A 27,237-nucleotide genomic window follows, 5' to 3' on the forward strand; every position below is an offset into this window, starting at 1 on the left:
TTTTGTTTAGTTATTTCTTGTGGTGAAATTTAAATTACTACTCTATATAATTCTTTAATTTCTATATTTTTATAAATTGAAAGTAATGTTAAAAAATCCAGTGTCATATTCAGAAATTTTGATACTTCTCTCTCGGAATTGGGAAAAAATGCAAGGATAGAGAAGATTAATCTAACATAAGTAAAATATATACACAATTAAAGCATCAATTGTTTTCTCAAGCATCCAAGAAATAATTTTTCTTCTCTATAAATAAATGTATTTAAAAGTTCTTGGATAATGGTAAATATATATATTGATCACAATGTAATTAAATTAATAACCAATAATAATATGATAGTCAATATGTTTGGAATTATAAAAACATACTTGCATACACTGGTCCAAGAAAAAAATCATATTAAATCTGGAGTGGAATTTTAGAGTCCAATATATAGGCAGCCTACTTCAGTTTTACATATTAGATTAAAAATGTTGGGCATTTTATTAAATGGACTAGTATTTTTAACAAATACAGAAGTTGGTATTTGTTGGTATCACTTTGGTAAAATCCTATGTGAAAGCCAATGACAAGCCCTTGAAATACATCAAAGTAAAAAATTCAGAATTAGGGTAAGGAGTGGGGTTTACACCAGTCACCAAAAGAATAGTTTCTTCTGTCAACTTAGCTTGATGTTAATATGGAATTTGGTGTGTAAACACCATGTCTTGAAATAATTTTTTTTCTCATAGTCCTTTGGTAAGAACCTTATATAACAGTATGTGCTGCTCCTTGACAATCTAGGGGAATCAGTGGTTCAGCCCCTTATTAGACTCAAGTAGACTTCAACTTGTACAAGAAAAGAAGCAGGCAATGCCCAACTAAATTTTGGAAGTAATTTTAAATCTGCTTCAGTTCTTGGGCAAGTAACTGTTTAGAATCTCAGAACTACAAGGAACAAAGAACGGTACAGAATCGGGCAAATGTTCAAAGTTTCAAGTACTTTTCCTGGTCATAGGAAACTTTACAGAATGTCTGATTCCCATATGACTCACTTGGGTGAAGCAATCACTTCTTATGTAATTAAAAATATATATATATATATATATAAAATTAAAATATATATAAAATTATATATACATGCATATATATATATATATATATATATATATATATATATATGGAAAAGAGAGCAAGAGAGTATGTGTGTGTGTATATCTGTTCTGGAGTCCTAATGACTAGACTTGAATCCTGATCTGCTCACTGTGTAAACCTGGGAAAGTGATTTTACACCAACCCTGGGGAATAACAGAGAGTGTAGGGAGAATATCCAGCTCAGTGGTTTCTTCTAAGAATTGACTGTGACAATGACAACAGGGTGCTCAGCAGTATATTTTCGTTGCTGGTTTTCATAAATTAGATATCCTACTTTGACTATAGTTCTCTCTGAGAGCTATATAAAATACTCATACTCTGAGATGGGTATGAAAATACTTCTACTGTTGGACTCATGAAGCATCTCCTTATTCCTGACCATAAAAGGAGTAGGTGTTTACATTTCCGATACAAATAGGGCATATATTTAGTACATATTAAAAGTTCATCATCTAACTAAGGGATAATTTTGAAGGATGTCTCATAATTCTATCAATAAATGCAAGAGGACATTTTGTAAAATGACAGTCATTACCAATTTTTTTAAAAGTTCTTATTAATATAGGATTATAAGCAAGCTTTCAAAGTGTTACTGGTTTTGTAAGAAATTAAGAGCAATTATCATGCTGAACAGTGAAATATTACATACACTTTATTTTAGGTTCAAACAGGCCTGAGAAGATACCTACCATGTATGTTATTTGAAAGAGTCTAGTAGTTTTGGTAAAAAAATAAATAAAATAAAGAAACAAAAAGTCACAGTATCATATTATACAAGAAAAGAAATATTATTTTTACAAATGGTATGATTGCATATTCAGAAATTTCAAAAACAACACTATAACACTATTGGAACTTGTTAGAAAATTTAATAATATAATAAATTTCAAGATACATAAATAAAAATGTTACTTTTTATAATGATAATAATTAGTTTAATCATTAAAAAAGAACTGCATTTATAGGTGACCTAAATATAACAGCTGGGACCAAATGTAAACAAATGCGTATAAAGAAAAGCATTACATTTTATTTAAAAAATATGAAATAAGTCATGAACAAATAGATACATTTGTGTGCTGGATGGTAAACGTGAACATCATATGAATGTTAGTTCTTCTAAAATTAATGATTAGTTGCATTTAATTCCAATCAGAGGCAACTTCATAAAAAAGAATAATGTAGAAGAATTCCAAGAAATTTTGAAAAATTATAATTAACATTTACTATAAAGTCTGGTAGAAAATCAATGTAGTACCGTCTGGCATAGGAATACATAATTAAATCAGTGTAACAGAACATAGAAGGCAGAAACATTTCTTGGTATATTTGAAAAATAACTATAAAATCAAGGTGACCATTCAGATGGCAGATTTTTCACTAAAGGGTATTGTGGCTATTGCCAGCAGTTTTGGTAGAATGCAAAATGTTGTTTTGTTTTGTTTTGTTTTTTCCTCTTACATTGAACAAGTTGACAATTGTTGATTTCGGTGATGGATTTGGAAGGCCAAGGAGGATGAAGTGACTGTCTCTTGTGTAATTCAAATATAGAGAGGCCCCGGCGGGTTGTAAGCAGTGACAAATCATTGCTTCTTTCTTTTGGTATTTTCAAATACAACAAAGATGCAGGACTTGGACGTAGAATGTCTCATACAGTCAGAGGCTGTGAGCTCATCTCTCAGGTGCTGTTTCTCTTAGCGTGATTGTGTTCTCCACTCTGGGACAGTTCCAGTACCCACAGACCATCCAAGCCAGAAGCCTTGCCATCCCTGTCCTCGGTTTCATGCTTGCCAGTGACCATGCAGTCACTGAGGTCTGTGGTTCCTCCTCCTTCATGGATGTGGACTCCCTCTCTGCTCCAAGCCCACCACCATACTTCCTATCAGGCTGCCATCACTTGTCATCTGAAAGTACCTTCGCACCTATTCTTTTGGTACTGGTTTGCTCCCTTGCTCCCTAGACTCCATACTGTTCCAAAGTGATTTTTCACAGCCAAATCTGCTGACGTTCTCTCACTACTCAAACTCTCTCAATCCGGCCATGTTCTCAGCATCAAGTGTGTTGCTTGCTTCTTTCTTATGTCTGCCTATCTGCAAAACCTCCCAGGTACACTTCCTCAACTGTATTGAGTCTCAAGTTTTTGGATTCCTTGTGCCCTCGACCAGAGTCTCTGTGTCTTTTCTAGTATATGTCACACCTACTTTTCCATTAAAACTCACTGATGTTTTACTTCTAAGAAACTTTTTCTTCCCTGAGTTTCATTCAGATATCTTTCATCTAAACCCTTGTAGCTCTTTAGGAACATGTTATCATAACATCCATCACACTTCTCATTAGTGGTGGCAGTGACCATGCTTATCTTGAAATCCTCAGTGCTTCACACAATTCCTGTTACATAATAGATGTTCAATTATTAAGTGCATGGTGATCATATAGATATTCATAACTGGGTATTTTTGTGAAATGCATACAACACAGTTCGATTCTCCATTGATGTCCATTCTGAGTGTCAAAAAGTAATTATGATAAATGATGGAAAGACAGATTCATGACTCTATTTGTCACATTTTTTTCTTAAATATATGAATGCATCCCCTTTTCCTTGGGTTAGCAATTAATAAGAAAGCCCTAGTTTTGTAGAAAGTATCTTTATACTATATTTTACTTATAGTGGTGTCTTTGTTCTAGAGCAAACTAGAGCAAAGTGTGTGGTTTTGAGAATTAAGGTTTGAATATATTTGAAGGAGAATTAGCCTGAAAAATTCTTTGAGTACATGATTTGACAAAGACTAAGGCGCTCACACCCCCAATTCAGAATGGAATTTATAGCTGAATGACTAAAGATCTGGAGATAATTCAATGTAAGATAGTTGATCAAATGCATCATGAAAGAAACAGGTCCTAGTGAGCTTTAGGATATCCAGAGCTATTGTTCCTGGACCCTAAAGTGAGACAAACCACCCCGACACTGATGGGCTTCTGTTTGCACAGCAGCTTCTAGAAAGCCACATCATGAGTGTTTGTTCTAGCAAGCAGGCTTATATCCTCCACTATTTCAAGAACTCAGGTGGTTCTAAGAGCCATTCACACATGATGGTATTTTTAATGAATTCTGATTAATATGCCAACCTGCTACCCTCCAGGTATTTTAACTTTCTAGAGGCTCCTGTCAAATCAAGAACTTGACAAAAGGAGTCCATGTTCATTCAGTGTCAAGGAGGGAGCTGAATTTGCCCTGGTAAGCATTTGGAATTTGGATTCTGTAGTTTCTTTAAGAAGGAGAGAATCACAGAAATCAAGAATCTTAATGACTTTTTAAAGAATAAACTTGGAGCTATACATCGAGGGTCTCTTCCCTAAAGAATACCTGGCTTTTTTGCTTTTTTTTCTCCCATTGAGTTGCCACCATTGTGAGCCAAGGCTAGTATGTTGATGTGGATTCCACAGAATGATTTCAGGATGAAGTCTGAGTGTTACTGGTTGTGAGCAAACAACTCCATGGTAGCATCTTTGTTTTCCCTGGGAGTAATATGTCATGATCAGAAATTGGAGGACATGAGAGAAAAGAGGTTCCTTATCCCTAGATGTACTAGTTTAATTGACTAAGATTTAGGAAACACATTTTTGCAGAATTGTTATTCATTGTGGTATCAAAGGAGTAAACTTGTAAACTGTAAACTATGGACTACCTGTCCAGTCCCCTTGAATTCCCAGGTTCCTTTTTTTCAATTTTAGAAGCAATGATAAAGTAAAATTAATGCTAGGCAAATGAAAGCAACTAAAAGAAAAGTAAAATAATTCAATAGCATTTGTTAACCATAAAGTAGTTCAGACTGAAGGAAAACATATATTCAAAATAAATAAAAGAATATAAAAATGGAGTTAAAATTATGAACCTTAATGCTGAAAAGTAGAAACAAATCATATGAAATTTGTAGAATAACTACAAGTGCATACTACATCTGAAATGAGATAACGTTTATTAAAATGCTATGTATGACCATGCATACTAGGTATCATAAATTGTAGCCATTGTTGTTCCTAAGAACATGAAAGAAAACCTAGGTTTGACAGTGTTTAATGTTGAAAATAAATAAGTAAAGGTCAGTAAGAAGAATATATACAGACATTTTAAAGTCCAATATTAGAATTAATAATGAAGAATTGAGGAGAGGATTTAACTATAGAGGAGCAAGATGAGGAAATTTTAAAGATGGTAGAACTGATTAGTATCATGATTGGATTGGTGGGTATGTGCCTGAGCACCTCTGAGTGAATTTGGCTGCATATAAATTCTAAAAGATATCGAAATGCTAATACTGAGAAAATGGCAGGAGTAGAATAGTTAATAAATGCAAGGTGGAGTTTGCTGGTGAATAGAAGGGATCATCCACGACAATAAATAAACAAATGGCACAAGGTTTACAGAGTTAGCAGCCTAAGGAGCTGGTACCCACTGCTGAGAACAGACCTGTTAATAGGAATGGGCACACTGGTGTATCAGACCTGCCCTAAAAAGCAGAGTCTGAGTGTATCAATTGCCTCATGTGATTGACTGCTGAAGACTGGAACAAAACTCTAACAAAAGGACCCACAAAATGCAGTGACCAAGTGGAGAGCAAACATGTGAGCGTTTGTCAAAAGAACCTACTTCCTGACGCCACTTGGCAGCACCAAGCATCACAGGTTCTGAACAGTTCTTTGTTTTCATTAGCAAGAGCCAACGGAGACCAATCTTTTTAGCCACCAGGAGGGGAAAAAAAAAATACTTCTCTAACTATATATTTATCTTGTTTCATTTCTACATTATTCCTACTCTCCCTTAAAATTCTTATTTTATGGAGACAGGTATACAAAGTTGTATTAATTATATGTACATATGTTTGTGTGTGTATATATATTGTAATATATATGTATATGTATATATGTGATTATAAGTTTTATATGTGTATATATAATGACATATATATTACATATATGTATATAATGACATCTATACATCATGACAGTAGTGTTGAACCTTATAAAACATACAGACTTTATTCCCATATTTTTGAGTATTTTCTAGTTACTGGTGTTAGACGCAAAGAGTGATGAAATAACCACATTAAATAAGTTGTGCAATAATTGGCAATAAGTCCTATGGAGGAAAAAATAGGACGATAGTTTAGGAGTGATGAGGGCAAGGTTATAATTTTAAATATGGTAATCAGGAGCTGCTTCCATGGAAAATTAAATAATGACAACCCAAAGGAGTTGGATAGCTGTAGCTGGAGGAGAGATTCTTGGACAGAAGGCCCAATAAGTGCAAATGCCCCGTGGCCAGCAGAAGCCTGGCATATCTGAGTAACAGTGAAGTGTTTGGTGTGGAGCACATGACTGGAGTGAGGCGATGAAAGGAAGGGAAAAAGGAGGGTCAGAGAGGAAAGCCGGCAGAGGCCTAGACCACATGTGGCCTTTCAGGCCTTTGTGAGGAAACTGTCTTTACAACATGGTAACACTTTGGGGGCTTTCAAAGACAGCCATAGCATGTTAGTTGCATTGTATTGATTTGCACACAAACACTAACTACATTTATACACATTTATTTAAAATGCCATCCAGAAGCTGGTGGCTTCTACATCTTTATTTCCAAGCTTGATCTTTCACCAAGACCCAGGCTTACACACCTGACACCTCCACAGCTTTGACTAAGAGATGTCACCAATGGAACATGACCCAGAAGAACATGCCTGTTCTCCTCATGGAGATGAAGGTGTCCAGTTACCCAAGGCAGTGGCCTCTGGGTTGTGAATGGGTCTCGTTTTCCTATGCCACTCACAGGCTACACCCCCCCAAAGTCCTCTCTGTCCACTTTACCTCATCTTCATCATAGCCACCCAGGCAAGTTCAAATGCACCATCCACAAACATCTTTTCACCTGAAAGAGTAGGTATTATTCTAAGTATGATAAGAGGATCTTGGATGGTCTTTCCTGGCCCAGGTGAGGGGAGTGAAATGTGATCTAATCAATGCTTTCAAAGACTCTCTAATCTTCATCTTGTCCGTGACTTGACTTGCTTACAGGAACCTGATCTATGACTGAATTTTCTCTCTCTCTTTCCCTTACCCTCCCTTTCTGTTAAATTTTTAAAAATTGTGTTAGAGAAGACATAATTCACCATCTTAATCATTTTTAGCTGTACATTACTGGGGCATTAGGACAATCACATCGTCATGTGACGATCACCATCATCCATCCCCAGAACGCTCCATCTGGCACAGCTGAAATGCTGCACCATTAAACAATCACTTCCCAGTGCTTCTCTTGCAAGCACAAGGCCCTGGGTTCAATCCCCAGCACCACAAAAAAAAAAATCACTTCCCACTGCCCCTCCCCTCAGCCCGTGGCGCCCACCATTCTACTTTGTGTCTCTGTTGAATGTCACAACTCAGGAACCTCATACAAGTAGAATCATACAGTTTCTGTGCTTTAGTCTCTGATTCACTTAAGTTAGCATCCTTCAGACTCACCCATATTTCAGCCTGTGTCAAAATTCCATTCCTTTTGAGACTGAATTGTACCCCATTGTTTGAATAGGTCACTTTTTTTTTTTTTTTTGGTCTGCTCTGTTGATGGACAGTTGGGTTACTGTTCACTTATTGGTAATTATAAAAGGTGCTGCTGTGAACATGACTTTACAATTATTTGCTTGAGTTCCTGCTTTCAGATGTTTCGTATGTGTACTCAAGATGAATTGAAGGATCATATGGTAATTCTGATTTTACTTTTTTAAGTATTTTTTTAGTTTGTAGATGGACACCATACCTTTATTTTGTGTATTTATTTTTATGTGGTACTGAGGATGGAACCCAGCGCCTCACACGTGGTAGGCAAGCATTCTGCCACTGAGCTATGACCCCAGGTCCTCTTTTTAAATTTTTGAGGAGTCGCCCTTCTATTCTCCATAGCAGCAGCAGCATTTTTCATTCCCAGCAGCTGACTCTTCACCTTTTTTATTTTCCTTTGTACCCTCTGTGGTCCAGGCATTATCAATGGTTTCTTAAAACACCACAGTCTTTCTTATGGTAGGGCCTACGCAGTAGTTGTTCCCTTTGCTTCAAATATCCCCACCATGATATTTATAAGGCTGACTCTTTCTGGTCATTAGCCTTGAACTCTACCGGGGTACCTTCCTTGATGAGTCATTTATTGTCCCATCAGCACATCTTATCAAGAGCTCATTCTTTTTTATTTTTTTATTTTTATTTTTTGTCTTTATTCCCTCAACATCTAGAACTATGACTGATTTATTAGAGGTGCACAGTACTTGTTGAAATATTCCAGGAATAAATCTAATGAACTTCCTAGAATGCTACATCTGAATATTAAACACTAGTGGAAACCTTCAATCATCACTTGAAGAAAAACATATGTCCCTTAAAATAAAAATAAACCAAGAGACATTCCATAATTTCATAGCATAATCATGACTGTCTGTTGACTTAGTTATCTTGATCATTTCAACTCCACTAGAAATTTGGGGCATCATTAAGTTGGGCATTTCAGGCAAAATATGCTCACTTTAGTTTTAAATTATATCAATAATTATCCTAATACTCCTCTATTTTATGTATGTGAGCCTTGTGCTAGAAATACTTGTAAAATCTTTCATGTAATTCTGAGAAGCAAATTTAAGTTTCAGATCCAAAGTAAGGAGTACTCACGTCATATACCTTTCACAGGAAAATGTCTAAATTGATATTTTATAGTTCATTTTAGTAATAACCACTTTTATAACCTGTAGGATCATCTGTATTAGAGAAAATTCACTCAGATAGCAGAAAAAGAAAATTGTTATTTCTATCCTTATATTACATGATGTGGGTGGGCATGAAAGGGCTCTTCTGGATATAGATCATCTCATGGCCTAGTTAATGTTATGATGAAGTCATATATTATGGATGGCTTAGTTCTAATGTTGAGTTGATGGTTACTGTTCTTCAGGCCCTTGTGACCTTAATTGAGTAATAAGAGTCCATCAAATATCCAGATATATGGACAATATATATTCTTATGTACTAACATTCTTATTTTAATACATAAAACTGGTTTTGAGGTTTACATCTAGGATTGAAACCACTTTTATGCAGCAAAGAATACAGCAATAGCTCCTGTTTAAGAGCCTTTTGGTTTACTCATTTCCATTGTATGCTTAGTTAGAATTCCAATGGATACAATTCTGTGGGTGCTAACCTAGGTAACCTACAAAGCTATTTTGTGGTTTGCAGAAATACTTATTGTTCTGAAAACATTTTTAATAGTTCGTTCCTTTTATTCCAAACAATGTTGAATATTGTCATTCCAACATTACTCTTTCATATTGTTTTTAAAAGCCATAAATGCACACAATCTGACTAACATTTGCTTTCTTAAGATCAAGCAGATGATCTTGTTGTTTCACAAGTTATTGCAAAACTTCAAATATGTTAAACAGAATTGATTGTAAGGCCCATTACATTTCAAGGACACTGGAGAGACTATGGTAATGGCAATAGGGTTGGAAAATATTAATCCATCCCTTTCATCTCTTTTATTACTTTTACTTAGGGTTTATAGTGGGAAATACTTCACAAACATTGTGTTGCTGCCATAAAGGCTTATACCCACATTTGGAGATATAATTTTTTATGATGCCCTTGCATATTATATCACAGGCTTCGGTAGGGCAAATAATAGCTTGTCCCTTCTTGCTCACAAAGGGACATTTTTAGGAAAATAGAACCACCTTTTGAAAATTCTGTTGGTGTAGTATCTTTAGAATATTTTGAAATGCTGTTGGTACTCACTGTAAAACTTTAACAAAACACATTCTTCCTTTCACCATGTACTCTAGAAGCCTGCATGATGAATATGGATAAAGTTGGTGGAGGGAATTGGGTCAGCATATGCTATTATATCAGGAGGAAAATGTGCCATGATATGCCCCTTAGTCATCAAGTTTCTTCACATAATTTACCATATGTTCACTTCAGACATTTTTTATTGGGACAAAAGATAATGAACATGATAATTTGAATAAAGTTCAAATTACTCATGATTTTGAGTACCTATTAATTATCGGGAACTGCATTATGCACTTTCAGTACCATTGAAGTTGGGGTGACCACATTCTTTCTTTCTACAAGACTTTCCCGTCTTTCAAAGATTCTGTTAAATATTCCATGTGCCTGTCAAATTATTTATCATCATCTATTATAGCTACCTTTTTACTTGCCAGTATTTCCTGCTTGAATAGAAACTGTAATAGTGCAGTTATTCTGTCTGCCGTGTTCCCTTTCCCTAGTGTCCTTAATATCTTAAGTACCTACCTCTATCCCCAAAAGAGTAGGTGCTATATAAATATTTATTAAGGGAACAATGATCAATGTCCAGAAAATGTATCATGCATTTAGGGACATGATCACAGGGAAGAACAACAATATAAAAATCAGAATGTCAAAATACTAATATTCATTCATTTTCAACCTTTAATACCTTTTAAAGAAAGTGTGTGTTAGACTGGTATGTACCTTTTGTCCCTAGTAGATATCTTCAGTTGAGAATTTAGGAACTATTCATAATCAGAGTATTTTTATGCATTACCTCATTACATCTTGCCAGTACCATATGAAATAACCAACTCTTTTCTCTACCTGAGGCTTAGAGAGGGCAAGTAAGTTCTCACACTCTCATAGCTTGTGTCTAGTTCAGATTTTTAGTTTGCTTTTCCTTACTTTCTCAGTTTCAGCTTGGAGTCAATCACTATTTGGGATGCCAACCTAATTGGAAGGGAAACTCAGAGCAATTGAACAATTTCATGAGAACACACAGTCAATAAATGATAGATTATGGTATTAAACCAAATTTGCCCAGCTTCAAAGCTTGTATGGCTTTAATCCAAACCACAGTCTTCTTTCTTTTAATAATACATTTTTCACGGACATTGTAAACACCAAGGTAAGTATTATCCTCATCATGCTGAGGAGATCATGACCCTAACCTGTTTTTACTGACAATTTCTTAAGAAAGGAGTAGTGCATTTATTTTGTTTTTAGTTAAATCAGAGTAAATAATTATTGGGCCAGACAGTTTTTGACATTTCATTTTCTGTTTTATTACTCTTTTATCTGCCTTGATTCCCCTTCTTATTAATGATACCTAAGAAGAAATACATAAACTAAGGGAAGAAACGATTAGAATAAAGGTACGTATTGTCGCAGCACCTATGAAAGGCATACAGTATCCTTTCATGGCTAAGAAATTTTGTGATAGTCAAATTACAGGTGGAAAATGTAGCACTTGCTGAAACGCGGAGGAGGGACTTGGGCAGGAAGTTATGCATTAATTGAAAGTGTGCGCAAGATGATATTGTCCTGTGTAAATGGGAAGTTTTGCCATGCTACAGGCTCTATTCTGAGATGTGCTAATGAGGCCTCATTTTGAACCCTAGAGTCTCAAGTCCCTGACCAGCCAAGCTCACTTCATGTGAGGCCACAGACCAACTGCATCATCATGAGCTGGACTCCTCCCTTGAACCCAAACATTGTGGTGCGAGGTTACATCATCGGGTACGGCGTCGGGAGTCCTTATGCTGAGACCGTGCGTGTGGACAGCAAGCAACGATACTATTCCATTGAGCGGTTAGGTAGGCAGCTGTGATTTTCATTCTACTAAGGGTAATGATTTATTTTAAATTACCTGTTGTAAAATTGTTTTTTGGAATTAGAACTTCAACATGTAGCATGTATTAGTTGTTGAAACAACTCTTTCTCTTTCTCTACACACGCATTCACACACAAACACATTCACACCCGTCCTGAATTTTGAATTTGGGGAATTTGATCTAGAGAGTTCCATCATGGGAGGTGCTCTGGTGCGCATCCTTGTTTGTGTGTACCAGGATACACAAGTGAAGTGGATAATTTTCCTTTTTCCAGTGGTCAGTGGGGTTGTTTACTCTTAATAGTTCTTATAAAAAGAAAATCAATTTTTTATCTTTATTGTTCTCACTAGGAAGATTTCTGCCAATTTTCCTTTCACTTTGCATTATCTAATCCGACTCCTCCTTCTCCCTTAGCATTCACAGATAAAGCTTGGAGGCTGTCATTCTGACTATAAAACAACAAGATGAGAAAAGAAATTTTTATTCAAGACAGTCAACTGGAACTATCAAACCCCTCCTGCATGCATTTCTGTTCCCTCCCCAGTCCAGATTTTTTTTTTACTGCAGTCAATCCTGCTTTTTTAAAAAATGAAATAGAATGCTTCCACTGTGCTATTTCTGAATTCATTGACAATTCATTCACTCAGAGAGGTCTATTGTGTGTATAAACCTTCACACTAATTTTAGATGAGATTTTCTATAGTGCTGTAAGAGATTTTATCATTAGCAAAGGGAAATAAAAGAAAAATGCATAATATATCTGGATGCCTATAAGTTAAACAGTTCTCACAATGCCAAAAGCAAGTTGATTCTACCTGTTGATTTAATGTCATATTATCAGCAATGAATTACATTGACCCCCACTGGAAATGCAACGTGATCAGGGATAGGGGTGCTACTTATTGCAGTGTCTCTCACAAACAGAGCATTTGTGATGAGAAACCCAATTTGAATTTGAATAGCTAAAATGCAGTAACAAGAAAAGATTTTCTCTGTGCCAGAGGAAAATTGCACTGACCCATTCTGCTGTAATTGCTTCAAACACTAATAAGAGAAGCACCTACTGAAACGCCCCACAATTTCAGTTAGGTTGGCATTTAGAAATAATATTCCCTCAGTCAATCCTGGAGTGTGAATGTGAGGGCAATCACAAAGCTCATATTTTATGGCCGTCAAACCTATGTCAGGGGACTCTCACTTATCCATTATTCACAGTACGCCATCTCTGATAGTTCATCTCCATGCCACTCACCAGACAGGAAAGGGAGGTTGCCCTGGCAGCGAATGGGCTCACGGCAATGAGAAAGAACGAGGAGCAAATTCAGAAGGATGTCATGAAGGAAAATGACCCTGTCCTATTGATAAAAGGAAGACCATGGAGTCTCCAAATCTAGCCAAGTTTAGGAGTTTGTGAGATTGACCTCAGCAAAATTCCCCAAGGGCTTAACAAGGAAAAAAGAAAAATCCCTTTGTAAGGTGTGTGCCAAAGAGCTGAGAAAGAGTCTGAGAGTGTGGCTCAGTAACAGCGCTTGCCTAGCAGGTGTGAGGGCCTGGGTTCATACCCAGTGCTGAAAAAAAGGAAAAAAAAGCAAATAGGTAGGACTCCAGAGGCAAATGGGATGATAGATAAAACTGAAATCATCATTAATCATGGATTTATACTTAAAAACTTATCTGGAAGGAAAAAATAATTATATATACACATAATTAATTAGAATTATATACACATATATACATATTCATATGTATATAGTATGTTTACTTTAGTATCAGTTGATGTGTATTTAATAAAGTCTCATGTCCCAAATCTTCATCTAAAATATGAAAGAAAATGTTGAGTGTCTCATTGGTGTGCATTGTTTAAGTATCCTTATGATTATGCACATAAATGGGATTTTTTTCTATTTAGCCAGTGTATTTGTGAGATATAACTTACAATCTCATTTTTATAAAAATGAAAGATTTATTCAAGTCCACATTCAAACTCTGCAATGAACCACTGTTTTATTTATTCTGTTGATCATTAAAATCAGCACAGCAGTTTTTATGGTATCTTTTTGAAAAGATTTTTATAAATATATTTTTAATGTTGAAAGTTTGTGCAGTCCAAAGTTGTCTAGTCATTTTATTTAAGAAACAAAAGTAATATTTTTTAAGCCCTGCAAAACAATCATATAACTAAAAAGGAATTAAATATAATAAAAGGTCAGTCTTAACTTCAAGTATTATAATTGTACTTGAGATTATACAAAACAATTGGCCTTAAAATTAACCCACAAAACACCTCTTCTGTTAGATGGAAGACCAGGACTTCTAAAAAGCATCTTGTTTATCAGGAATAATAATTCACTGTTTAGATGGAAGACACTGTGACCTGTTTTTTGGACTGGAAATGCAAGACCATTTTGAACATTATCTAATATTACCTGATTTTATAAAGCCAAACAATTGCTTTAGTTTTTGATATACAGCTTCATTAACTAATGTTTGTACTATTATCTATAATTATTCTATTGGTTTTTCACCCCTTTTAGTTCAAGAGCCCTAGTACAAGTCTTGTTGTACATACAGGATATAGATCCACATGCTTTGAATTTAGCACTGTTTAGCAAAATTGATTTAAATCTAATGATGTTTTAAGAATTCTATCTACATATTGATCTATTCATCTATCAATCAACTTATCTATCTTTATATCCTTAGAGTTATTATTTATGTAAGATAAATTTCATATTTAAAGGGTATACTTTTTTGAATTTTCAAGACTTTAATTGATGTACAATTAATATACCTTAAACTATATTTAAAATTTTCTTCTTTAATTTTTCTCAGTAATAGTTCATGTTTTTCAGTATAATATTCTTGAGTGCTTTTTGATTTATTCCTTAAAAATACATGCTGTTTAGAGTTCTTTTTTTTAAGAACTCTTTTAAATTAAATTGTTTCTTAAACTTATTTTCCATGTGTTTACTGCTAGTAAAGGGAATACAACAGATTTTGTAATATTAACCTTAAATACTAACACCTGTTAAATTTACCTACGTTTTATTGGTTTTATAGAATGAAATTTCTTAAATCAATATACCTAGGAACAGTTTTGCCCTTAATTTCTGAGCTCTGTGTCTTTTCTTTCTCTTGTTTTACTGTGGTGGTTAGGATATTCACTAAAATGCAGAAGTGTTGAAAGCAGACATTTTTGCCTTATTTCAATCATAGGATGCAAAAATTGTCTTTGTACTGAAATCCCTTGTTTTTTTTTTTTTGTTTTTTTTTTTTTTAATTTATTTTTTTACGTTTACATAGGGTAATGATGTTTATTTTTTTCCCTTCCCCCCCACCCCTCCCACCCTTTTCCCTTTATACAGTCCTTCTTTCCTTCATTCTTACCGCACTCCTTAGCCTAACTCTAAACCTAACCCTAAACCTAATGCTAACCCCTCCCACCCCCATTATATGTCCTCATCCGCTTATCAGCGAGATCATTCGTCCTTTAGTTTTTTGAGATTGGCTTATCTCACTTAGCATGATATTCTCCAATTTCGACCATTTGCCTACAAATGCCATAATTTTATCATTCTTCATTGCGGAGTAATATTCCATTGTATAAATATGCCACAGTTTCTTTATCCATTCATCAACTGAAGGGCATCTAGGTTGGTTCCACAATCTGGCTATGGTGAATTGAGCAGCAATGAACATTGATGTGGCTGTATCTCTGTAGTATTCTGATTTTAAGTCCTTTGGGTATAGGCCAAGGAGTGGGATAGCTGGGTCAAATGGTGTTTCCATTCCAAGCTTTCTGAGGAATCTCCACACTGCTTTCCAGAGTGGCTGCACTAATTTGCAACCCCACCAGCAATGTATGAGTGTTCCTTTTTCACCACATCCTCGCCAACACCTATTGTTGCTTGTATTCTTGATAATCGCCATTCTAACTGGGGTGAGATGAAATCTTAGGGTAGTTTTGATTTGCATTTCCCTTATTACTAGGGATGTTGAACATTTTTTCATATATCTGCTGATTACTTGTACATCTTCTTCTGTGAAGTGTCTGTTCATTTCCTTAGCCCATTTGTTGATTGGATTATTTGTATTCTTCGTGTAGAGTTTTTTGAGTTCTTTATAGATTCTGGAAATTAGCGCTCTATCTGAGGTATGGTTGGCAAAAATATTCTCCCACTCTGTAGACTCTCTCTTCACATTTCTGATAGTTTCCTTTGCTGAGAGAAAGCTTTTTAGTTTGAATCTATCCCAGTTGTTGATTCTTGCTTTTATTTCTTGTGCTATGGGAGTCCTGTTAAGGAAGTCTGATCCTAAGCCAACAAGTTGAAGATTTGTACCTACTTTTTCTTCTATAAGATGCAGGGTCTCTGGTCTGATTCCAAGGTCCTTGATCCATTTTGAGTTGAGTTTTGTGTAGGGTGAGAGATAGGGGTTTAATTTCATTCTATTGCATATGGTTTTCCAGTTTTCCCAGCACCATTTGTTGAAGAGGCTATCTTTTCTCCATTGCATATTTTTGGAACCTTTGTCTAGTATGAGAAAATTGTATTTATTTGGGTTTGTGTCCATGTCCTCTATTCTGTACCATTGATCTACCTGTCTATTTTGGTACCAATACCATGCCGTTTTTGTTACTATTGCTTTGTAGTAGAGTTGAAGATCTGGTATTGCAATACCCCCTGCTTCGCTCTTGCTACTGAGGATTGCTTTAGCTATTCTAGGTTTTTTATTTTTCCAGATGAATTTCATAATTGCTTGCTCTATTTCTGCAAGGTACATCATTGGGATTTTAATTGGAATTGCATTGAATCTGTATAGCACTTTAGGTAGTATAGCCATTTTGACAATATTAATTCTGCCTATCCAGGAACATGGGAGATCTTTCCATCTTCTAAGGTGCTCTTTAATTTCTTTCTTTAGTGTTCTGTAGTTCTCATTGTAGAGGTCTTTCACCTCTTTTGTGAGATTGATTCCCAAGTATTTTATTTTTTTCGATGCTATTGTGAATGGGGTAGTTTTCCTAATTTCTCTTTCTGAAGATTCATCACTTATGTATAAAAATGCATTGGATTTATGAGCATTGATCTTGTAACCTGCTACTTTACTGAATTCACTTATGAGTTCTAAAAGTTTTCTGGTGGAATTTCCAGGTTCCTCTAAATATATAATCATGTCATCAGCGAACAGGGATAGTTTGAGTTCTTCTTTTCCTATTCGTATCCCTTTAATTTCTTTGGTTTGTCTGATTGCTCTGGCTAGAGTCTCAAGGACGATGTTGAATAGAAGTGGTGAAAGAGGGCATCCCTGCCTTGTTCCAGTTTTTAGGGGGAACGCTTTCAGTTTTTCACCATTTAGAATGATATTAGCCATGGGCTTAGCGTAGATTGCCTTTATAATGTTAAGGAATGTTCCCACTACCCCAATTTTTTCTAGTGTTTTGAGCATGAAGGGATGCTGTATTTTATTGAATGCTTTTTCTGCATCTATTGAAATAATCATGTGATTCTTAACTTTAAGTCTGTTGATATGGTGAATGACATTTATTGATTTCCGAATGTTGAACCAACCTTGCATCCCTGGGATAAAACCCACTTGATCGTGGTGCACTATCTTTTTAATATATATTTGTATGCGATTTGCTAAAATTTTGTTGAGAATTTTTGCGTCGATGTTCATTAAGGATATTGATCTGAAATTTTCTTTCCTCGATGTGTCTCTGTCTGGTTTAGGTATCAGGGTGATATTGGCTTCAAAGAACGAGTTTGGGAGGGTTTCCTCCTCTTCTATTTCATGGAATAGTTTGAGGAGTATTGGAATGAGCTCTTCTTTAAAGGTTTTGTAGAACTCGGCTGAGAACCCATCTGGTCCTGGACTTTTCTTTGTTGGTAGGCTTTTGATGACCTCTTCTATTTCATTGCTTGAAATTGGTTTATTTAGGTTGTGTATGTCCTCCTCGTTCAGTTTAGGTAATTCATATGTCTCTAGAAATTTGTTGATGTCTTCGAGGTTTTCTGTTTTGTTGGAGTATAGATTTTCGAAATAGCTTCTAATTATGTTTTGTATTTCACTCGTGTCTGTTGTGATGTTTCCTTGTTCATTCCGAATTTTAGTAATTTGAGTTTTCTCCCTCTTTCTCTTTGTTAGTGTGGCTAAGGGTTTATCAATTTTATTTATTTTTTCAAAGAACCAACTATTTATTTTGTTAATTTTTCCAATTGTTTTTGTTTCGATTTCGTTGATTTCGGCTCTGATTTTAACTATTTCCTGTCTTCTACTGCTTTTGGTATTGGTCTGCTCTTCTTTTTCTAGTGCTTTGAGCTGTAGTGTTAAGTCGTTTATTTGTTGATTTCTACTTCTTTTTTTGAATGCACCCCATGAAATAAATCTTCCTCTAAGTACTGCTTTCATAGTGTCCCAGAGATTTTGATATGATGTGTCTTTGTTCTCGTTTACTTCTAAGAATTTTTTTATTTCCCTCCTGATGTCTTCTGTTTTCCATTCATCATATAATAGTGTATTATTTAGTCTCCAGGTATTGGAGAAGTTTCTGTTTTTTATTCTGTCATTTATTTCTAATTTCAATCAATTATGGTCTGATAGAGTACAAGGTAGTATCTCTATCTTCTTGTATTTGCTAACAGTAGCTTTGTGGCATAAAATATGGTCTATTTTAGAGAAGGATCCATGTGCTGCTGAGAAGAAAGTGTATTCGTTCTTTGTTGGATGGTATATTCTATACATGTCTGTTAAGTCTAAATTGCTGATTGTGTTGTTGAGATCTATAGTTTCTTTATTCAATTTTTGTTTGGACGATCTATCCAGTGGTGAGAGAGGTGTGTTAAAATCGCCTAGTATGATTGTGTTGTGGTCTATATGATTTCTGGAATTGAGAAGGATTTGTTTGACGTACATGGATGAGCCAATGTTTGGGGCATAGATATTTATGATTGTTAAGTCTTGCTGATTTATGCTTCCCTTAAGCAGCATGTAATGTCCTTCTTTATCCCTTCTGACTAGTTTTGGTTTGAAGTCCACATTATCTGAGATGAGGATGGATACTCCAGCTTTTTTGCTGTGTCCGTGTGCATGGTATGTTTTTCCCCATCCTTTCACCTTTAGTCTATGGGTGTCTCTTTCTATGAGATGAGTCTCTTGCAGGCAGCATATTGTTGGATTTTTCTTTTTAATCCAATCTGCCAGTCTGTGTCTTTTGATTGATGAATTCAGGCCATTAACATTCAGGGTTATTATTGTGATATGATTTGTATTCCCAGTCAATTGACTCATATTTGTTTTTGACATGATTTGGTTTCTCCTTTATTTGGTTATTCCTTTAGGCTAGCGCCTCCTGTTGCTGATTTGCATCGTTGTTTTTCATCTCTTCCTCATGGAATATTTTGCTGAGAATGTTCTGTAATGCTGGCTTTCTTTTTGTAAATTCCTTTAGCTTTTGTTTATCATGGAAGGATCTTATTTCATCGTCAAATTTGAAGGTAAGTTTTGCTGGGTATAAGATTCTTGGTTGGCATCCGTTTTCTTTCAGGGCTTGGTAAATGTTGTTCCAGGCCCTTCTGGCTTTTAGGGTCTGGATTGAAAAATCTGCTGATATTCTTATTGGTTTCCCTCTGAATGTAGTTTGATTCTTTTCTCTCGTGGCCTTTAAAATTCTGTCTTTATTTTGTATGTTAGGTATTTTCATAATAATGTGCCTTGGTGTGGGTCTGTTGTAATTTTGTATGTTTGGAGTTCTATAAGCCTCTTGTATTTGGTTTTCCATTTCATTCTTCAGATTTGGGAAATTTTCTGATATTATTTCATTGAATAGATTGTTCATTCCTTTGGTTTGTTTCTCTAAGCCTTCCTCAATCCCAATAATTCTTAAATTTGGCCTTTTCATGATATCCCATAATTCTTATAGATTCTGTTCATGATTTCTTACCATCTTTTCTGTTTGGCCAACTTTGCTTTCAAGATTAAATAATTTGTCTTCAATGTCTGAGGTTCTGTCTTCCAGGTGCTCCATTCTATTGGTTATGCTTTCTATGGAGTTTTTAACTTGGTTTATTGTTTCCTTCATTTCAAGTATTTCAGTTTGTTTTTTTTTCAGTATCTCTAACTCTTTATTGAAATGATCTCTTGCTTCCTGTATTTGCTCTTTTAACTGTTGATTGGTGCGATCATTTAATGCCTGCATTTGCTCTTTCATCTCTTCCTTCAATGCCTGCATTTGCTCTTTCATCTCCTCATTAGCTTCCCTAATCGTTTTAATTACGTACATTCTGAACTCCCTTTCTGACATTTCTTCTGCTGTGCTGTCATTGGGTTTTATTGATGTAGTATCTAGGTTTGTTTGGGACATTTTCTTCCCTTGTTTTCTCATATTGGTCAGTTGTCAGTGGGACCCTGAGATATTGCAGTTTTCCGCTATTGGCTTATAGTGTCCCGGTAGATTTCCAGTGTATCACCTCCCAGCCTTCAGTAGCCTGATGTCTTGGAGGAATCTGATAAAGCAGCGTATCCGAAGAAAACTGCCCCTAGCCCCCTACTGGTTCCACGATTTGGAACTGGCTCTGTGCTGAAATGCTCTCACTGTGGGCCTGCACCGTGCAGCTGGCCGTGTGGGAGGAGCTCACTGCCTGAGTGTGGAAGGCTACCTTGGGAAGACTCTAGCTGCCCTGCCCAGCTCCAATAAGCCACCTCTATCTGGGCCTGCCCCCCGGGCCGAGCTTTACCCAGTGGGCTGACTCACCCGTGGCTCTATTTCAGTCCGAGTCTCTCAGTGCCTCCCCTTCTTAACTCCTGGGTTCTGGAGCGACAGGGGGTGCAGTCTCCTTCTAGGCCGCCATCTTGGATCGCCCCGAGAAGAGAGCCTGCAGCCGGAGTGGGCAGAGCCGCCTGAAGAGGTCTCTGGCTGCCCTGCCCTGATCCCAGAGGCTGCTTGCGGATCGAGGCTCTCCGTTGGTTCGGGGGCTTGTGGCTGGTTCTATGTAGAAAGTCTCTCACTAGGCGGTCAGCTCCGAGAAGCTAGCCTTGAACGGCACCTCCCACCGCAGGGGTCCAGACTACTTGGGGAAGTCTCTGGCTGCCCTGTCTGGACCCTGAATCTGCTTGCGTGCCCGAGTACGCTGAGCTGCACTGGCTCCGGGACTCGGAGCTTGTTCTGGTCAGAAAGGCTCTCACTAGCGGGCCAGTTCCGTTCCGAGAACCTGGAGAAGCTGGCTGTGTGGGTGGGGCCCACCGCCGGAGTGCGCAGGGCTGCCTGTGGATGACTCTAGCTGCCCTGCCCGGCTCCAATAAGCCACCTCTATCTGGGCCTGCTCCCCGGGCCGAGCTTTACCCAGTGGGCAGACTCACCCATGACTCTATTTCAGTCCGAGTCTCTCAATGCCTCCCCTTCTTAACTCCTGGGTTCTGGAGCAACAGGGGGTGCAGTCTCCCTCTAGGCCGCCATCTTGGATCGCTGAAATCCCTTGTTAAATAGAGCTTCCTTATATATGATTTTTATTACATTGAGGAAATTTTCATAGCTTTTTGGAAATTTTTATTATGAATATTTGTAGAATTTCTATGAAATAATTTTCAATCTCTTGAAGTGATCGTATGATTTTTTTTTCATTTTTTAATATGGCGAATTACAGTACCTTTGAAGGGTAACCTGCCTTGATTTTCTCATATAAATGCTGCATGGTCATTATACAATGTCCTTTTCTCATATTGTTAATAGGTATCAACAATTTTTTGTGCTCATGTTCATGAAGTTTCATTTGTCTATACTTTTCACGTAATTTCTTAGTGTCATATTGGCCTTATAAAAAGAGTTGGAATAGATTTGCTCTTTTTCTCTATTACTGAAAATTCATGCAAAATTGATAGCATTTTTTCCTTGGGTATTTAATAGAATTTACAAGTGAAACAAACTGGACTTGGAGTTTAATTTTATAAGAAGCCTATTGATAATCGATTTCATTTCCTTGATGGAGACCTTTTCAGATTTTGCATATCCTCTTGTGGTTTTTTAAGTTAAATTTTGCATGAAATTTGTTCACTTCATATTGCTGCACTTATCTGATTTGAATCATTCATAATATTCCCTGATTATCTATAGTGGTAACTGCTTTTTCATTTCTGATATTGGTCAGTGGTGTTCCCCAGGGGTAAAGGTTTACCAATTTTGCAGATCTTGGTAAAGAAGGAGCCCTTTACATTAGTAGTCATCTCCAGGGTCTCTGTTTCTTCTTCATTCCTCTTTCTCCTTTCTTGATTTTCTTCCTGGTACTTACTTAGTTCTGCTTTATCTTCTCTGGATTTCTTAAGGTGAAACCGTGCAATCACCTAAGGGTCTTAGTGTTCCTCTGCTAGTTTACTTGCAGTCCACAAATTTTGATATGCTGTATTTCTGTTATCATTTCATTCAAAAGGTTTTCTAATTTCCCATGTAATTTCTTATTGCCTTTACACTATTTGGAAAAGTATTGCTTAATTTTCATATTTTGGGTTTTTTTCTGCTTCTCTTGTTATTGTTGATTTTCAATTTTATTTTTTCATGATTAGAAAACACATATTGTTTGACAAATATTTTGTTTATTGTGTTTTGTAGACCATGTACTGACAATTTTGTTGAATTTGAAATAATATGCATTCTAAATTTGTTAGATATAGTCATATAAATATCAATTAAATCAAGGGCTTCTCATAATGTTTTACAGATAATCAATGCCTTTGCTGATTTTTTTGGACCAGTAGTCAGAAAAGATGATTGCTACTAAGATTAGGCACAAAAATCATCTTGTACTATCAGTTACTAAGTCAACACAAATTTTTAATTGTTAGGTCTTCTTAGTAAATTCTTGAGTTAGAATTCTGAATATCTCTATCTCTGGTAATACTCTTGGTATTTAAGACCAAATTTGTCTGCTATTTATAATAATAAGCCAAAGCCAAAAAACCACAGACCAAATGTTTTCTCTGATATGCAGATGCTAATTCACAATGGGAGGGGCACTAGGGAAGAATAGAGTTACTTTAATTTAGGTAGAGGAGAGTGAAGGGAGAGGAAGGGGTGTGGGGGTAGGAAGGATATTAGAGTGAAACAGACATTATTATCTCTTGCACATATATAACTGCATGACCAATGTGATCTTACAATATGTACAATGAGAAAAATGAGAAATGATACTCCATTTATGTATAATTTATTAAAATGCACAAATGCATTCTACTGTCATGTATGAATAATTAGAACAAATTTTAAAATTCAAAAAAAGAAATTGTAGTATATATACACAATGGAATATTATTCAGCCATAAAGAAGAATGGCATTTGCAAATAAATGGATGGAATTGGAGAACATCATGCTAAGTGAAGTAAGCCGATCCCAAAAACCAAAGGCCGAATGTTTTCCCTGATAAGTGGATGATGGTATATATAAAGGGGGAGGGGGAGTGAAAGGTAAGAGAAGAATGAAGGAACTTTAGATTATGTACAGGGAAATGAGAGGGATGGGGGTATGAAAAATGGTGGAATGAGACAGACATCATTACCCTATGTACATGTATGATTATACAAGTGGTGTGACTCTACAAAGCATACAACCATAGAAATGAAATGATGTACCCTTTTGTGTACAATGAGTCAAAATGCAGTCTATAAAAAATAAATAAATGATTTTTAAAAATACATGACAGAATAAAATCTAAAAAATATAATAATACTACTAATAATAATAACAACCACTCCAGGTTTGTAACTTACCATTCTAATTAACCTATATAATACTATGTCATTTTAATGAGAATGAATTGAAATCTTTCATCACTATTGATATGGAGTAGCAGGGATGTATAGGAAACTGATGTTCTTAGAATTCAGCATGACCCTAAAAAAAAACCTAGAAAATTGAAACTTTTTGGGTTTCAATGAACATCTCTTGGTTCTTTCCAAGTGTTTTAATCTTAATTCAGGAAGATATTTCATTCTTCCTGTTTTCTTTCAATCTTATTTTCCTTTCAATACTGATTTTAGAGGACACTGTTTTGATAAACTAACAAAAAGCGTAATGTAAGCATGCCAAAAAAGTGAACAAATGTGGAATTGAATGGGATTTTGGAACTGGATGAAGATTCATTTTTTCCCCCTTCTGTAATATTTAATATTAGAAAAGTGATTTGAACCCTGGCCTTACATTATCTCAATGAAAATTTGGAATGAGTACTTTTTTATCCCTATATCACAGCGTCAGAGTGCTAACAGATATTAAAAACATTTAATGGTGGTGGCAAAGATAAGAAAAATTCCACATTGTGATTTCTCAATAGTATGACAGTTTTACCTAATTAAGAATGTTCAGCTTTTCATAGTAAATTTATTATATATTTGTACATGCTATCAAAAATCCCATTGTAACGCTGAATATTTTACTTTGTACTGCTTAGTAAAAGAACTTTAGGACAGTGAGTGTTCGTTTGTGATTAGACTTCTTCATAATCCAGCAGCATATCCCGTGAGGACTGGGACTCTGTCTCTAACAGTGGAGAGCTGGTCAGGTGTGACCCAGGAGCCTTCTCATCCCCACACTGTGAGACTCATGCCTCAGCTTCTCATCCCATAAAACAGGACAAGATGTCTGTCTACCTTACAAAGTTTTAGGAGATTCAATTGAGACAATAAAAATAAAGCCATTTGTAATTTTTCTAAAGTTGAATATTTTCTGTGCCTGTAATTGAGGCATCATTCTTCTTTTGTGCCTTTCTTGTTCAGCAAATAGATATGCTGTCGTTATAATGGAGTTCCATAGTGTTTGAGTTGTGTGTGTGTGGCAGGGGCCTATTATCCTGAGGTTTGTAGTATTCCACTTTGTCTTCGTTACCCAAAAGTAGACTATATAAAAAAATACAATTTTAAATATTGTTGAGGGCTGCAGAGTTTTGGACTCATAGAAGTCATCAAAGACATGATGTTATGTAAAACCTACTTTCTACAACTAATTAGTATAAAGTTTAAAATCTAACAATGTAGTGACATTCAGTTCAGCATAAATTTTAAAAATGTGAACTAGTTTCAACTACAGTAAAAAGGCTGATTAGATAATCGTGAGCAGGAGAGTTCGATTCATTCACCATGCGCACTGGTTGCCCAGAGAGGAGTGAGAGAGAAGAGAAAAGGTCACTCGTGAGATCATTACTCAGAAGCTATCAGGAAGGATAGATTTGATCATTTATGATTTTTTTCTCAGGCTAGTATCTTCTAAACTTATAGGAATTTTCTGGTAGTCTTTAAGGACAGCTGCAGGGTGATGCATTAATAATACATACATTCTATTTGTTACTCTTTTCTCACTTTCCACTCTCAGAGGCCCAAAGCAGATGCATTGTCTTATACTTGGTGAATTTTTTAAGACCGTTTGGAAAAACCCATTACAAAAGACAAATAATATTATTGAACAAGAACTGAAAAGATCTTCTCATTGGAACAAAATCTCTCCTTCTATTTCAATAGAAATCTTTGAATCTCTCTTTTTCTTCTTTTATCTTGTGTTTTATCTGACTTGTCATTTGTAAAATCTAACTGATAAAGTGAAGGACTATGTGGGTCATTTATCCTACCAACATTAAATCTAAGCTTTCGAACAATAAATTTGTTTTCCTCTGTCTTCTGTATTTTTGAAGAAAATGTTTTATTGGATTGGAACAATCCAGATCTCATCCTTAATTCCCCTTGTTATTTGGTATTTATGGGAAGATACTAAGTACGTTTTTTCAAATACTCTACAATTACTAGTCTGTTTTTCCAGTTTTTTTTCCATCATGTCAGATCATCCCAATTTTACAAATATTTGTAAAATAAGGGAAGACCAATAACTGAAGTCAAAGCTATGTTTTGTTGTTGTTTGTTTGTTTATTTGGTACCAGGGATTGAACCAAAGGATGCTTAACCACTGAATCACATCACAGCACTTTTATTTATTTTGATATTATTTATTTATTTATGTATTTGAGACAGGGAGTTGCTAAGTTGCTTAGGTCCTCTATAAGTAGATTATACTGGTTTTGAACTATTGAATCTCCTGTCTCAGATTCCCAAGCCACTGGGATTATCAGCATATGCCATCATTCCCAGTCAGAGCTACTTTTTAAATTAAAAAAAAAATCCAATATTATTTTAACATACCTAGATAGATACTGTAATAAACAGTAAAGACTAAAGACCTGGCTTGAATTATATAGAGAGAAGCTTAGATAAAATTCAAATCTGACCAGACTTCCTGCTAGAATAAACAACTGCAGAAAAGTTATACTTCCTATCTGTAAAAACAAGGTGTTCCAGAAAAAAATTAAATCCTTTCTGTTGACCAACACACACACACACACAAATCTAATGACATAGGACAAACCCTTAAAATTTCTGTTTAATCACAAGTAATAGCTTCATGTATAAAATACCAGAGCTTAATCATAAATGTATGACCACTGTTAACCTTTGAGCTAGGTTCAGGACTCACTTGGAATAAAACAAGAAAACACATAGTAGGGCATCTTGACTTATTAAGCAATTATACTTTTAGTTTTGTGTGTTTCTCCTTTTAATTCTATCTCTTTCCTTCCCATATGTTTTAAAGATCTGATATCAGGTACATAATTATTTAGCATTATTTTGTTCTGTTAATGAATTAACAATCACTTATGAACTATCTCTATTTATCATTAATAATATTCTTTACACTGAAATCTACTTTTCCTGCTATTAGCATATCCACTTTAGACTATATTTTTGTGTGTGTGTTAACATGATATATGTTTTTATTATTTTGCTTTTAATAAACTGACTTCATATAAAAAATAGTTTCTTGTGGGCAGCATATAGCTGGGTCTTTTTTCTTTTTCAATCCTACTATTAAAGCTCTGAATTTTAATTAAGGTAGTTAGACAATTTACATTTAGTACTACTGTGGACAGAATTTAGTTTATATCATCTTTCTTCTATTTGTATTGTCCTTATATTTATTGTTCCTTCTGTTTCTTGAGAATTTTTTTGTCTTTCATTAATTGGATTAATTGTGTATTTTTTTATCTTGCATCCTCTTTGGACTCATTAGTTATAACTGGTTTTCTCTCTTCAAATTTATAGTGTGTATACTGAATTTATCATTATTGACCATAGTGAAATATTACACTTCATAATACATTGTTATAATTTTATAAACAGATAAATATCTTTTAAATATTAAGAAAAATAAAAATAAACTCTCATATCCAATGAGACAGTTACCAGTTTGGGTACTCTTTATTATTAATTTGGTGTTAATTCAGATTTTCAATTTGTTCTTCCTTTCTGAAGGACTTAATGCTGTTGTGTTTGTGATTGACTTTTTGTGTATGTATGAAAAAAAATATCTTACTTTGGTTTCATTTTCATAA

At 35.3% G+C, this 27,237-nt stretch overlaps 1 protein-coding gene across 1 annotated transcript in view; it reads left to right on the plus strand.

The window, feature by feature from the left end:
- Dcc (DCC netrin 1 receptor) overlaps nucleotides 1–27,237 on the plus strand; it is a 1,110,494-nt gene that overhangs the window by 920,642 nt on the left and 162,615 nt on the right. The window contains exon 15 of the mRNA XM_047526548.1: nucleotides 11,608–11,802. Within this exon, the coding sequence (XP_047382504.1) occupies nucleotides 11,608–11,802 (195 nt within the window). The remainder of the gene's footprint in view (nucleotides 1–11,607; nucleotides 11,803–27,237) is intronic.

The sequence above is a fragment of the Sciurus carolinensis genome, chromosome 15, assembly GCF_902686445.1.
Source record: "Sciurus carolinensis chromosome 15, mSciCar1.2, whole genome shotgun sequence".
NCBI classification, from domain to species: domain Eukaryota; kingdom Metazoa; phylum Chordata; class Mammalia; order Rodentia; family Sciuridae; genus Sciurus; species Sciurus carolinensis.